The 15,298-nt window shown below is 43.0% G+C and overlaps 1 protein-coding gene across 2 annotated transcripts; it reads right to left on the reverse strand.

The window, feature by feature from the left end:
* Positions 1-247: 247 nt before the first annotated feature.
* Positions 248-15,298, reverse strand: sc5d (sterol-C5-desaturase). Of its 2 annotated transcripts, XM_060935114.1 has the most exons (6): positions 15,163-15,228; positions 14,962-15,027; positions 7,254-7,464; positions 3,268-3,400; positions 2,681-2,781; positions 248-2,588 (listed from the first exon to the last, which is right to left on the reverse strand). In XM_060935114.1, exons 3-6 carry the CDS (start codon positions 7,461-7,463, stop codon positions 2,175-2,177), a joined length of 858 nt encoding a protein of 285 aa, XP_060791097.1. In that variant the 5' UTR covers position 7,464; positions 14,962-15,027; positions 15,163-15,228; the 3' UTR covers positions 248-2,174. The 2 variants fall into 2 exon arrangements, with proteins under 2 accessions (XP_060791097.1, XP_060791096.1); XM_060935113.1 differs by lacking the exon at positions 14,962-15,027 and having other exon boundaries at positions 15,163-15,298.

Below are 15,298 nucleotides of genomic sequence, written 5' to 3' on the forward strand. Positions count from 1 at the left end.
ATTTCCTAAAGGCAGTGGCCTCTTTCAGCAAGTTAATGTGCCTTGCCACACTGCAAAAATTGTTCATGAATGGTTTGAGAAACATGACAAAAAGTTCAAGGTGTTGACTTGGCCTCCAAATTGTCCAGATCTCAATGTGATTGAGCATCTGTGGTATGTGCTGGACAAGCAAGTCCAATCCATGGAGGTCCCATCCCCTTGCAACTTAAAGGATCTGCTGCTAATGGTGCCAGATACTACAGTACACCTTTAGAGGCCTTGTGGAGTCCATGCCTCGATGAGTCAGAACTGTTTTGGCGGCATAAGAGGGACCTACACACTATTAGGCAGGTGGTTTTAATGTTATGGCTGATCAGTGTGTATTTGGCAACACATTGAAAAAAGTGTATTCAAACATATATATCCATCCATCCATCCATCCATCCATCCATCTATTATCTGTAGCCGCTTATCCTGTGCAGGGCCGTGGGCAAGCTGGAGCCTATCCCAGCGGACTATGGGTGAGAGGCGGGGTACACCCTAGACAAGTCACCAGGTCATCATAGGGCTAACACATAGAGACAAAATCATTCACACTCACACCTACGGTCAATTTAGAGCCACCAATTAGCCGAACCTGCATGTCTTTGGACTGTGGGGGAAACCAGAGCGCCCAGAGGAAAACCACACAGACATGGGGAGAACATGCAAACTCCACACAAAAAGGCCCTCGTCAGCCACTGGGCTTGAACCCAGGACCTTCTTGCTGTGAGGGGACAGTGCTAACCACTACACCACCGTGCCGCCCTCAAGCTGATATACTACTTTTCAAACTCAGGGATTCATCTAGAGCCTTAGTTCTTAAAACTGGATCCCCAAAAGGGTCAGTGAAGCACATCCAGGGGTCTGTGATTTCTTTCTTTAATGCCCAGGTCAGATGGCAGAAAGACGCATGCTGCAACCCGTGATCAGTCAGGTGGCAACCAACCGCAGGTGGATGCAGGCATTTTGCGTCAAATCCTTCATTGTGGTCAGATGTATTACAAGACGCAGAGTTTTTAAGCTGAATCTTGTCACGAGCCAGCCGGGAACATCTAGGTTCTTATCGGATGTTTCACCCCATTCCCTGGTTTTCCCCCGAGCTTTCCCCGCACTGAGGCCAGCACACCTGTCTCTCATCAGCTCATCCACAACTCTATATTATACCACTCGGATATTCATTCAGCGCGGGATTGTCTTCGCCTCAGGACATGGTTTTTCGCCCCCTTTCCCCTCTGGTTTTTGTACTCTATTTTGTTACTTTGCTGCGCACTGTGGAGAATTTCGCTCTTCTGTGGATATCTTTTATTGGGACTGTGAGCGTGTTGTTTTCCCGACGCGGAAGCGCTTTGAACTTCTGAATGTTCTTTGAACTGAGAGCTCTTTCTGATTGTGGGGCTGCGTTTCTGGACTCCATCATGCTTTTTTCCTTTTGCGCTCATTTGGCAGCTGATCTCTAATCTCCGTTTTTTCTCTAATTACCCATTCCTGTATTTCTCCTGTCGGCTCCTCCCCTCCAGTCCTCTGCCATCCAGATGAAGACCTGCCTTCTACATGCGTCAACCTGCTATTTGCACCGATTGGAAGCGAATCGCAGCTGAAATGCGAACAGATTGTGATCCATTTGCGTCAACCTGCCTCTACTAAAGACCCTTTGCAACACTCTGCCATTATCTGCGTTGTCATGCGTTGATGCAAGACCAGTCTTGCATCTACCTGCGATTTTGTTATTGCAGGTAGACGCAAGTAGTTGAAAACTAGTTGCAGCCTGCCGTCTGACCTGGGCATAAATCTTCTGATTTTATTTGTATTTCTTTCAGTATCTGTTTTTAAAGTTAATAGGATATTTTCCTGATTGCTTGAATGTGATGGGTTTAAAGAAAGAAATCTGTAACCCAAAAACATGCAGGACTGTAATAATAAATGGAAAGACAGTTTTAATAAAAATGTGTTCTGAGAGTGCAAAGTTTGAATCCAGTTTACAGCTAGTTCACATTTTTTTTTTTTTTTAAGTTTTGGGCTGCAAAATGTTTGAGAACCCCTGCTCTAGAAGCTTAAGAGCACATTTCATTGATGCAAAAGACACACCTTAAAACATAAAGGCTTGTTTAAGGATGTCGATGTTTCTGAAGGAACAGTGTTATGACGTTGGCAAGCTACTCTTCTTTACCATTAGCATTCTTGATTAATGAGCTCTTTAGGTTCCTGATGCACTCAAGCGGCCCTTTCCCCATTAGAGCTGATGGATGCCTGTACGAGCCTCCTAGGCGATCCCAAAGCGTGAAATACTGACCATAGTTATAGTCGAAGAACAGATGGTGATCAGTATGATGAGCAGCTCCGTTGATGAATTTCTCCAGCAGCCGTGGGACCCAGTAGTCACCATCGTGAATGGAGATGGTCCATATGTTAACAAACACATAGAGGCCCAGGTAGAGTACCTTGTGCAGGGGGAAGAGGAAAGGATAGATGTGGTAGGGCAGGCCCTGAAGAAAGCCGTCTACGGGGTGGAAAGCATGGCTGGCGAACGGAGTCGGGATCTTCCAGATGTGGTGAGGTTTATGGAAATGCTGAAACCAATTTAGAAAATGGAATGAAACGGTTATGAACGTTAAATTTTCAAATCTGTCTCAATCATAAAATATATACATCTGACAAGTACCTTATAGATCAGTTTGTGATGCAGGAATCGGTGAATCCAATAGATGCACATATCAGTAAAAAGGAGGAAGGAGAACATACTACAGATCAGTCCTGGCCACCCTGAACAACAGAAAAGTGAAAATGAACTAGAAATATTGAAGAATCTAATGAACAGAGTAATGTATCTAACAACAAAATAAGTACAATTAATATAAAAAAGGATGCTGTGATGTGGCCCATTGTGAAGCTGAGTTACTTATTGATTATTTTACATTAACAGCACATCCTGAAGTATTTTTATTCCACAGCAATCTGCCAGTGTTTACATTTTGTATTTGTTCAAGAATGATACGTCATATCTGTTTATTGTGTTAAATTTTGTGAATAAAACATAACACACACACAAATTTGTATTACGATCCTTGGGAGGACCTGCCATTGGCATAATTATTAACCTAACCACAACCTCACCAAGTAAAACGAAACCTTTGTGACTTGTACTCATCAGGACAAGTCAAATATCCCCACAAGGACATAGCTTTACTGCCAGAGAGAGAGAGAGAGAGAGAGAGAGAGAGAGAGAGAGAGAGAGAGACTCTGACTTACCCAGTGGAGATTCATTAACATTGTCATAGAGCTTGCTGTAACCTCGTACTTCAGCGAAGAACAGTGCAACTGTAGGAATGCTGATCCATGGCAAAGATGTCAGAGCATACTTTATTTCACGTCTCACCTGGTTCTGTTGGAGAACAAGAAATGAAATAAACAGTCACAATTTCACTCTGTGCATGGAAAGAATGTAGGTTTATAATTACTGACTGTAGTCCAAGGCTACCTGATGGGGCAGTGGTGGCTCAACAGCTTAAGGCTCTGGGCTACTGATCAGAAAATCAGCAAGGCCCTTAACCCTATTGGCACAACCTATCCACATTGACCTCACATAGACTTGAGGAAAAATATGTAAGAAGTACAAGGCCACTGAACCAGCTCTGAACAGATACACCACTGCTCAATCAGAATGGCAATATTATGATTTCAGTAATTTCTTTGAACTGTTGTTTTTCTGTGACAGAATGACTGTACATCATACATCTTTAGTAGAAAAAAACAAAACAAGAATTTGCTTCACAAGATTTAACTTATTTTGGGTTTTCTGAAATTAACTTTTGAAAATTATACAGAAGGGTCAAAAATATACATACAGTACACCTAACATTTGGTTAAATGTCCCTTAGAAAGTTCTGACAGAATTCCGGTTGGATATTCGATCACTCTTCTTGGCAGAACTGGTCGAGTTCAATTAAATTTGTGTTTCCTGGCACAGACCTGATTTTATAAGTACAGTCCACATATTTTCAACAGGGTTGAGGTCAGGACTTGATTTAGCTGAATGTTAGCCTGCTTTATCCATCCCACAATCAGCTTTGATGTGTGTTTGGGGTCATTGTCCTGTTGGAACTGTGCCCATGTTTCATCTGCCTTGCTGATGGTTTGAGGTTATGCTGAAGAATTCTGAGGTTCTTCATTATTCCTTTCACTTTGTGCAATGCACAAGTTCCACTGGTGGCAAAAGAAAAATCCTCAAGGCATGATGCTACCACCATCAGTGCTTTACAGTCGGTACAGTGTTCTTCTACACCTCTTGTCATTGTGACGAAACAACTCAATCTTTGTCTCATCTGACCGTAACACTTTTCCCCAGAAGGCTTTTTCTTTGTCCATGTGGTCCACTGCAAATATTAGTCGGGCTTGAAGATGTTGATTTTAGAGCAGGGGCTTCTTTCTTGGACGGCAGCCTCTCAGTCCATGGCAATGTCAAACTCGCTTGACTGTAGACAGCGACACTAGTGTTCCAACAGCTTCCAGTACATGGCAGGCCTATGCCTTGGTGGTTTGTGGGTTATTCCTGACAATCCAAACCAATTTCCTCTCAGCTGAGGGTGACAGTTTGGGTCTTCTTATAGCAAAGTGGCTTGGCAAATAGGCTACACCTCCCAATAACTTGTACTTATGTACACTTGTTTGAATTGATGATCTTGGAATCTGCAGTTGCTTAGAAATGGCTCCAAGAGACATTCCTGAGTAAATCTATGATTACTCTTTTTCAGATCTGCACTGAGCTCCTCGGACTTTCCCATTGTACTATGTTGGTTAATCCAATGAGTGTAGTCAAACAAATCCTTTTTGTCACCGATAAGCTACCAGCTGTTATCAGTCATGATCACTAACTGGAAGTTAAGAGGCCTTGGCAAGTTAAAAGACATTTTTGAGCTTTCAGCACCACTGAATTAATAAGCTATAATCTAAGTGGGTGTATGGATATTTTGGACTTTGTATGTATAATTTTGACAGTGTTTCAGAAAACCAAAAACAATTTACAACTTGTCCACCAAATTATTGGTTCTTTATTTTCTATTAGTGATACAATCATTCCACCACAGAAAAAGAGCAGTTCAGAGAGAACACTGAAAGCCCAATAGTGCCAAGACATTCATGTCCATGATGACATTCATGTCTATGTAGGTAAACTTCTGACTACAAATGTACGTATTTGGGCGGTGGCTCATTCTCAGATGAGACCTACCAGGATTTCTAGGATTTTTTTTTTTTACATCACAGTGTGGGTGCTGGATTCTAAAACACCTGACCCAACTAAAATCTGGTCACCGGCGGTCCTTTGGTAGTCCATTTGCACTGATAGAGGTAGTGCTAGAGGTGGGACTGATATGTTGAGCCTAGTCTTAAGTCACAGATTTCTCACTGCAGAGATTCCCCAATAACTTTACTGTAAAACTCAAACACATTGCTGTATGGATGAGATGGTTTGTGTAATACGATGCTGGCTGTTAGAGAGACAGAGAACACTGAGTAAGGCTTACACCTGTTCTATCTCTGCTGGCTGGTCTGATAGCAAGAGATTATATTGACGATAGCATTTCAGCATGAAATTGACAAGCTGGGAGATTCAAAGTTAGATGTTGATTCATCTCAGGTCGGTTTCAAAATGACACTAGGATAAAATCAGAATCTAACATGAGCAACAGTTAGAAACTGATGTGATGCCAGCACCAGATCCTGACTCACATCTATTGCTGTGGCTCCTCTTGCCCTGTGGACCCACCTAATTCATCCTGATGCTATTTCAGCCTGGAATTCTGCACCTATGACTTACTCATGCTGCTGTCGATGGTCCCACCTGGACACCCGAAAGATTTACACTCCCCCAAAACAGTCTCCCATGGAAAATTTCACTTTGATAGATTTATACCTCAGTTATCAAAAAGAACATGGCACTTGTACTGAACATTCGGTCACCCCATTTAGCAATGTCTGACTTTACAATGATTCATAATCAATCAGTCTGGTGCGACCCAAAAGAAGACGGGTTCTGGTCTCAGTTTAAAGGTTTCTTTCCTAAAAGCTAGGGTAGGCAATTTATTTCAGAAGCAATCTTTGCTACATTTCTTGAAATTTTCTTTACATTCTGACAGCAGGTGGCACGGTGGTGTAGTGGTTAGCGCTGTCGCCGCACAGCAAGAAAGTCCGGGTTCGAGCCCCGTGGCCGGCGAGGGCCTTTCTGTGTGGAGTTTGCATGTTCTCCCCGTGTCCGCGCGGGTTTCCTCCGGGTGCTCCGGTTTCCCCCACAGTCCAAAGACATGCAGGTTAGGTTAACTGGTGACTCTAAATTGACCGTAGGTGTGAATGTGAGTGTGAATGGTTGTCTGTGTCTATGTGTCAGCCCTGTGATGACCTGGTGACTTGTCCAGGGTGTACCCCGCCTTTCGCCCGTAGTCAGCTGGGATAGGCTCCAGCTTGCCTGCAACCCTGTAGAAAGGATAAAGCGGCTAGAGATAATGAGATGAGATGAGATTCTGACAGCAATGAACAAATCATATGCTCTGACAATAAAAAGAAAAAAAAAATCTAACATCTGTGGCCATCACAGGGCTGTAAAAGCCTACCTGCACTGTCTACCTACCTACTTGCCTGCGTGCACTGCCCATGCACTCATTGCGCATGACCAGAGTCTTCCACAAGGCTAGGCAGAGATACTGTAGACATATCGCTAAAGCTAGTGAGCTAGTCAACAACTGTGAGTATTAACAATAGCCATGTTTGTTGTTTACATTCATTATGATAACGTTAGGCATTTTCTTTCATGTGAATGAGCCATGAGGTAGTTGAATATGACAATGGTGCGTTACACGCCTCCCCTCAACACTCCCTCTCATGAACTCGTCCTCCAGCAATAATCAGGCAGTGCGCATTCATGTGTTTTGGAGGGGTGGCTTTGGACAGAGGGCTGAAAGGAGGGAGTGGGATTTTTCAGTTGGATACTTTCAAAATCTAGCGTACTCTTGAGTTTCTCCAAAATTACTGACCTTAGCTTTAATGCGATATCAAGGAGTTTTTCTTCTCCCCTGTCACTGGCTTGCTCATTAGGGATCCAAATAAAAATTCACTTCTGCATTTCTGTAAAGCTGTTCTGTGACAGTCTATTGATAATTATTACTCGACCTCAGCTTCATCAGCTCATTATGTGTTATTTACATAACATCTGATCTACAAAAGAAAAATAATAATGCAGTGACCTCTAAAAACTGAGGGTGTTTCATTAAATTGTGGTCAAAGATGAAGTAGTAGCTTAAAGCTCCCAGGCCAAGATACAAAACTGCAGCGCCAAGGTTAGTGACCACCAGCAGCCCAATAATCTGTCGAAGGGGCTCATCTTCAGGCCAGGAGGTCAGGTACACATACGGACTGAAGAAATGAGAGTCGGCAAAATTCAGGACCAGGTCCATCCTGTGGCATAAACAAGACGACAAAAGAACATTATAAGAAGAAGAATAAATGTTCATTATACACTCACCGACCACTTTAATAGGAACTTGTTCTTGATTGTAAGATTCCTGTTCTTGGCGGCAGGAGTGGAACCCAATGTGGTCTTCTGCTGTTGCATGCTGAAATGCTTTTCTGCTCACCACAGTTGTAAAGAGTTGCTATATCCTTCCTGGCAGCTCGAACCAATCTGGCCATTTTCCTCTGACTGCTTATCAACAAGACATTTCCACCCACAGAACTGTCGCTAACTCAATGTTTTTTTGTTTTTCGCACCATTCTGTATAAACTCTAGAGACTGTTGTGTGTGAAAACCCCAAGAGATCAGCAGCTTCTGAAATACTCAAACCAGTCCATCTGGCTCAAACCAGCACCCATGCCACAGTGAAAGTCACAGAGATCACAATTTTTCCCATTCTGACATTTGAAGTGAACGCAAACTGAAGCTCTTGATTTGTATCTGCATGATTTGATGCACTGTGCTGCTGTCAAGGGATTGACTAATTAGAGAACTGCATAAAACAGCAGGTGTAAGGGTGTACCTAATAAAATGGCCAGTGAGTGTAAAGAAAGATACATTTTGTTTCATAAAGAGAAAATAATATGTATGGTAATAATATTATAGACTAAAAAGAATGTTTCTCAATTTTAGAATAGTTATGGTGTAATAATGCAGCCTGAGGGCGGCACAGTGGTGTAGTGGTTAGCACTGTCACTTCACAGCAAGAAGGTTCTCGGTTCGAACCCAGTGGCTGACAGGGACCTTTCTGTGTGGAGTTTGCATGTTCTCCCCGTGTCTGCGTGGGTTTCCTCCGGGTGCTCCGGTTTCCCCCACAGTCATGCAGTTAGGTTAACTGGCTACTCGAAATTGTCCATTGATCAAGCTAGGAGAGAGATGGGCGTGGCCAAGTTTAAAATGCCCTAGACACACCAATGATGGACTGTTAAAATGTCATCAGTGGTGCCCTTACAGCCTTTGCTGGCTATGGGGACAGAAGAAGAAGGTAGCCTGAAATGATACACAGTTACTGTTATCACCATGAAGTTCATTTTTAAGCTTCACTTACCTGGGTAGCACATTCTCAAGAGCGGTGAACATTGATGCTGGGATCAGCAATAGGATTTCCAAAGCAAGTGCCGCTTTCGGTAGACTCCACAAGAATGTTTGGGATCGAAGAGGGCTTAAGGTTGCCACCAAACTAAAGGTCTACCGTGCAGTGGTACTCACTACACTGCGATATGCTTGTGAGACCTGGACTGTCTACAGTAGACACGCCAAACAGCTAAACCACTTCCACACAAGCCGTCGCCACAGCCTCCTTAACATCAAGTGGCAGGATAAAGTTCCAAACACTGAGGTCCTGGAACAGGCCGGCATCCCCAGTGTCCATACTCTCCTTCAAAAAGCCCAAGTCAGGTGGGCTGGCCATGTCGTTAGAATGTCTGACAGACGGTTACCAAAACAGCTCATGTATGGACAAATGAGCCAAGGTAGTCGCACAGTTGGAGGGCAGAAGAAGCGCTTTAAAGACTGCCTCAAAGTGTCCCTCAAGAACATGGACATCAACCTTAGCACCTGGCTCAGGACCACTCTACCTGGCGAGGCAAACTTCTTAACGGAACTCAAGTATAAGAGACCAGACGCACTGAAGAGGCCAAGAGAAAACGCACAGCATGCAAGGCTCGAGCCACATTCACTGAAAATCCAGCACCTACCATCTTGTGTCCCACTTGTGGACGTAGTTTCATGGCCCGGATCGGACTCATCAGTCACCTCCGGACACACAAAGACAATCCAACATCCGCCAACTGAAGTCATGGTCATCTTCAACACCGAAGGACGAACAACAACCATGAAGTTCATTTTTCTTCTACAGCAACACCCAGACTTGTTTTATTCCTCTTATACCGCAGCAATCATTTTAGTTCTTAAAGAATTTAAAAGTATGTACCAATCAGTTTATAGTTATGGTTAATGTTGTGGAACATCCATGAAACATGTTAGTTCCTGTTATAATTTATAATATCGCAGTTATATATCGCAACCAGGTGTTGATGCTGTCCCCAGACAGTGTGAGGAGCACTCTCAGGACGACAAATGCACGGAAAGCCCTGGGTCCTGATAACATTCCTGGTCGTGTCCTGAGAGACTGTGCCGAGGAGCTCACAGATGTCTTTACAGACATCTTCAACATCTCATTGAGCCAGGCTGTTGTCCCCACGTGCCTCAAAGCCACCACCATCATCCCAGTCCTGAAGAAGCTGTCTCCCTCCTGCTTCAATGACTACCGCCCTGTCGCACTCACTCCCATCCTCATGAAGTGCTTCGAGCGGCTAGTCATGCGGCATATCAAGTCTGCCCTCCCCCCTGCCCTGGACCCTTTCCAGTTTGCATATCAGTCCAACCGTTCGACCGATGACACCATCTCCACTGCCCTCCACTCAGCCCTCACCAACCTGGAGACAAAAGACTCGTATGTCAGAATGCTGTTCATAGACTTTAGCTCAGCATTCAACACAATTATTCCTCAGCAGCTCATTCATAAACTGGACCAGCTGGGACTCAACACCTCCCTGTGCAACTGGCTGCTGGACTTCCTGACGGGGAGACCACAGGCTGTATGGGTCGGCAGCAACTCCTCCAGCACCATCACACTGAACACGGGGGCCCCCCCAAGGATGTGTGCTGAGCCCCCTCCTCTTCACTCTGCTGATGCACGACTGCACACCAACATCCAGCTCCAATCTCTTCATTAAGTTTGCGGATGACACGACTGTGGTGGGTCTCATCAACAATGGCGATGAGACAATCTACAGGAGTGAGGTGAGCCGCTTGGCCATGTGGTGCAAGGACAACAATCGCCGCCTGAATGTGGAGAAGACGAAGGAGATTGTTGTGGACTTCAGGAGAGTGCACACCCAGCATGCTCCACTAACTATCGACGGTGCTGCAGTGGAGAGGGTGAGCAGCACCAAGTTTCTGGGTGTGCACATCTCTGAAGACCTGTCCTGGAGCAACAACACCGCATCACTGGCCAGAAAGGCCCAACAGCGTCTGTACTTCCTCCGCAAACTGAAGAAAGCAAGAGTCCCGGCCCCCATCACACACACATTCTACAGAGGCACCATTGAGAACATCCTGACCAGCTGCATCACTGTGTGGTACGGCGCCTGCACCGTGTCCTGCTGCACAACTCTGCAGCGCATCGTGAGAGCAGCTGAGAGGATCATTGGTGTCTCTCTCCCTTCTCTTATTGATATCTATAACTCCCGCCTCACCCGCAAAGCCATCAGGATTGCAGGTGATCCCACCCACCCATCTCACAGCCTCTTCAGTCTGCTGCCGTCGGGGAAGAGGCTGCGGAGTCTCCGGGCCAAGACCAGCAGGCTCAAGGACAGTTTCTTTCACCAGGCGGTCAGGAGGCTCAAATCCCTCCCTGTTCTGCCCCTCCTCCCCCCTCTGCCCCCTGCCACAGATTCTGCCCGCACACCCCCCTGCCCCCCCTTCAGCATCTGACATGTCACCCTCACAGTCCCCCCCCCCACCAACACACACACACACACACTCAACATTCATTAACACACTGGACTCAGGGACTGTACATTTCACTTTACCTTGCTCATTTGCACTATTCCGCACTACCTCACCTTAACAGCTATTAGTTTATTGTTTATACTGCTTATTTCATGTTTACCTGCTACAGTGGTGCTTGAAAGTTTGTGAACCCTTTAGAATTTTCTATATTTCTGTATAAATATGACCTAAAACATCATCAGATTTTCACACAAGTCCTAAAAGTAGATAAAGAGAACCCAATTAAATAAATGAGACAAAAAGATTATACTTGGTCATTTATTTATTGAGGAAAATGAGCCAATATTACATATCTGTGAGTGGCAAAAGTATGTGAACCTTTGCTTTCAGTATCTGGTGTGACCCCCTTGTGCAGCAATAACTGCAACTAAACGTTTCCGGTAACTGTTGATCATTCCTGCACACCGGCTTGGAGGAATTTTAGCCCATTCCTCCGTACAGAACAGCTTCAACTCTGGGATGTTAGTGGGTTTCCTCACATGAACTGCTCACTTCAGGTCCTTCTACAACATTTCCATTGGATTAAGGTCAGGACTTTGACTTGGCTATTCCAAAACATTAACTTTATTCTTCTTTAACCATTCTTTGGTAGAACGACTTGTGTGCTTAGGGTTGTTGTCTTGCTGCATGACCCACCTTCTCTTGAGATTCAGTTCATGGACAGATGTCCTGACATTTTCCTTTAGAATTCGCTGGTATAATTCAGAATTCATTGTTCCATCAATGATGGCAAGCCGTCCTGGCTCAGCTGCAGCAAAACAGGCCCAAACCATGATACTACCACCACCATGTTTCACAGATGGGATAAGGTTCTTCTGCTGGAATGCAGTGTTTTCCTTTCTCCAAACATAACACTTCTCATTTAAACCAAAAAGTTCTGTTTTGGTCTCATCCACCCACAAAACATTTTTCCAATAGCCTTCTGGCTTGTCCACGTGATCTTTAGCAAACTGCAGACGAGCAGCAATGTTCTTTTTGGGGAGCAGTGGCTTTCTCCTTGCAACCCTGCCATGCACACCACTGTTGTTCAGTGTTCTCCTGATGGTGGACTCATGAACATTAACATTAGCCAATGTGAGAGAGGCCTTCAGTTGCTTAGAAGTTACCCTGGGGTCCTTTGTGACCTCGCCGACTATTACACGCCTTGCTCTTGGAGTGATCTTTGTTGGTCTACCACTCCTGGGGAGGGTAACAATGGTCTTGAATTTCCTCCATTTGTACACAGTCTCTCTGACTGTGGATTGGTGGAGTACAAACTCTTTAGAGATGCTTTTATAACCTTTTTCAGCCTGATGAGCATCAACAACACTTTTTTTCTGAGGTCCTCAGAAATCTCCTTTGTTCATGCCATAATACACTTCCACAAACATGTGTTGTGAAGATCAGACTTTGATAGATCCCTGTTCTTTAAATAAAACAGGGTGCCCACTCACTCCTCATTGTCATCCCATTGATTGAAAACACCTGACTTTAATTTCACCTGCAAATTAACTGCTAATCCTAGAGGTTCACATACTTTTGCCACTCACAGATATGTAACACTGGATGATTTTCCTCAATAAATAAATGACCAAGTATTATATTTTTGTCTCGTTTGTTTAACTGGGTTCTCTTTATCTACTTTTAGGACTTGTGTGAAAATCTGATGATGTTTTAGGTCATATTTATGCAGAAATATAGAAAATTCTAAAGGGTTCACAAACTTTCAAGCACCACTGTATACCTCAAGTGCCCTTGACTGTTTATTTGCTCCAATGTGTGTGTGTGTGTGTGTGTGTATATATGAGTGATTCCACGCTTATGGGTACTGAAATGGGGACATGAACTTATTTTTAAAAATTCACCTAAAACCATTTCTTTTTTTTTTACCATCAGGTCACAAAACATGCAATCTTTAATGAATGATATGTTAAAAGATAACTTTAATTTTCTGAGATGTAATAAAAACATATTTATATGCCAAAGTCAGAATGTAACAGAAGTGTTGTGGACATATATATTCTCAATTTTAACAATGTAGAATTACTTTTTGAAACATAGGAAGGTGATGTTTTAGCAAATATAATTAATAAACATGTGTAGTAGAATAAACATACACATTCTTTCAATAAGATTAACATGGTATATAGCTAGATTGTAATTAATTTGTAACAGACGCGAGATGGACAATCGTAACAGAAGTAATGTAACAGACATCATTTTGGAACTCATAGGCTTGACTTTGGCATATAAATATGTTTTTATTACATCTCAGAAAATTAAAGTTATCTTTTAACGTCATTCATTAAAGATTACATGTTTTGTGACCTGATGGTAAAAAAAGAAATGGTTTTAGGTGAATAAGTTCATGTCCCCATTTCAGTACCCATAAGCGTGGAATCACTCATATATCTCATCTCATTATCTCTGCCGCCCCTCACTCATATATATTTTAGTGCTGTCAAGCGATTAAAATATTTAATCGCGATTAATGTCGCGACAGTCATAGTTAACTCGCGATTAATCGCAATTTAATTGCACATTTTTGTCACATAAAAAAACCATTGTAATTCTCTTATCAGCATAAAAAAGTGAATGGGCTTGCTTTGTACCAATGTTTTTTTTTTTTATTGCAAAGCATAACACGTCTTGACACAGCCAGCGCAAAGTGAAACCTAAGCCGAGCACCGGCGCGGGGCTAGCAAGAGAACCATGACTGAAGTGATCTACTGCTTGAGTTAGTCTACAACTCTAATCAGAGAGACAGGTTACACAGTGCCGGTAGGCTTGACATGTTTGATTTATAATATAAAGTACACTATTATATTAACTTTAAGTTGTTCGTTGATAAATATTGCATTGAATCTGATCTTTACTGTTTCAGCTCACTTAACACATTTTGTACTTTTACACTTTCTGCCTGTTGATGCGTCGCGCTGTCCAGTCAGAGGTGGCCAAATTTGCATATTACAGGAAGGATTTCTGGGATAGCATTGAGTTTACAGTTCAGAGGGATCTGGCTTCTTTAGACGCTGTCTTCTTAAAACTGAATAAATATTTACAAAGAGCCAAATTAACCAGTCTTTTGAACGGCTCTTTTCAAAGAACGGATCACAAAGATGCGGATCCCATCAAAGAGCCATAAATCCCATCTCTACTAGCGCACCCTGCCCACGCTGGTTCTTTGGGGGAGGAGGGCAGAGGACTCTGGTTGTGCGGGGCGTGGCATTACAGTCTAGCTGCTATCGGTTTTCTAACCAAAGTCTCTGTTCCGAGTTCCTGGCAGTTTCAAGAACTTATGAAAAACCTACATCATGCCACAGAGCGTTAATCTCGCGATAAAAAAATTATCGCTGTTAAAATTGAGTCAAGTTAACGCGTTAATAACGCGACATTTTTGACAGCACTAATATATATATATATATATATATATATATATATATATATATATACACACACACACACACACACACGAGTGTTTAGTCTATGTCTAGTTCTTATCTACAGTGTTTATACTGTTTATATTGTTTATTTCAATTATTCTATTTTTATTTATTGCATTGCCTGTTTGCACCGTGGGTCAGAGAGGACTGAAATTTCATCTGTGCTGTAAGTCGAGCATGTATAGCATATTTGACAATAAAGTTGACTTGACTTATAAGCAGTCCAGCCTCTGTTTTCTCTCTTGAAGTTAACACGACCTTTCCTATGTCCGAATAAAACTTTACCTCTGACTGTTACAAAGTACTGACACTGGAAACTCCTTCCAAAAATGTTAACTAAACATCGCCTTCCAGAACACTTCACCATATCGACAAATAACACAGTGTAATATAGAGCATACAAGTCTCTGTGAATAACACAAACAACAATGCACTGATATTTACCTGGCAGAAAGTTAATCAACACCTTCTGACCAATCAGATATTAACAGCACTGTGGCTTCATTAATACTGTAAAAATAAAATATAAATGTAAAGTTTTAATATTACAATCTGAAATATATCTAAACTGACCAGCTCAAATATAAATAGCTTTAAATATAAATGCTGTGCATGTAAAGTGAGAAGTAATCCCTGCTGCCCTACCTGATCAGCACACAGCTGGACTTCAGACACTTCACTGATGGTCTGTACACAGACCTGATTCGCTTCAGCACAAAGAAGCAGCCAATAGCGATACACTTCCGCATGACGTAACCATCTTTCCGTAGATTTGATTGGC

The sequence above is a fragment of the Neoarius graeffei genome, chromosome 12 (genome assembly GCF_027579695.1).
Source record: "Neoarius graeffei isolate fNeoGra1 chromosome 12, fNeoGra1.pri, whole genome shotgun sequence".
Taxonomy (NCBI): Eukaryota; Metazoa; Chordata; class Actinopteri; order Siluriformes; family Ariidae; genus Neoarius; species Neoarius graeffei.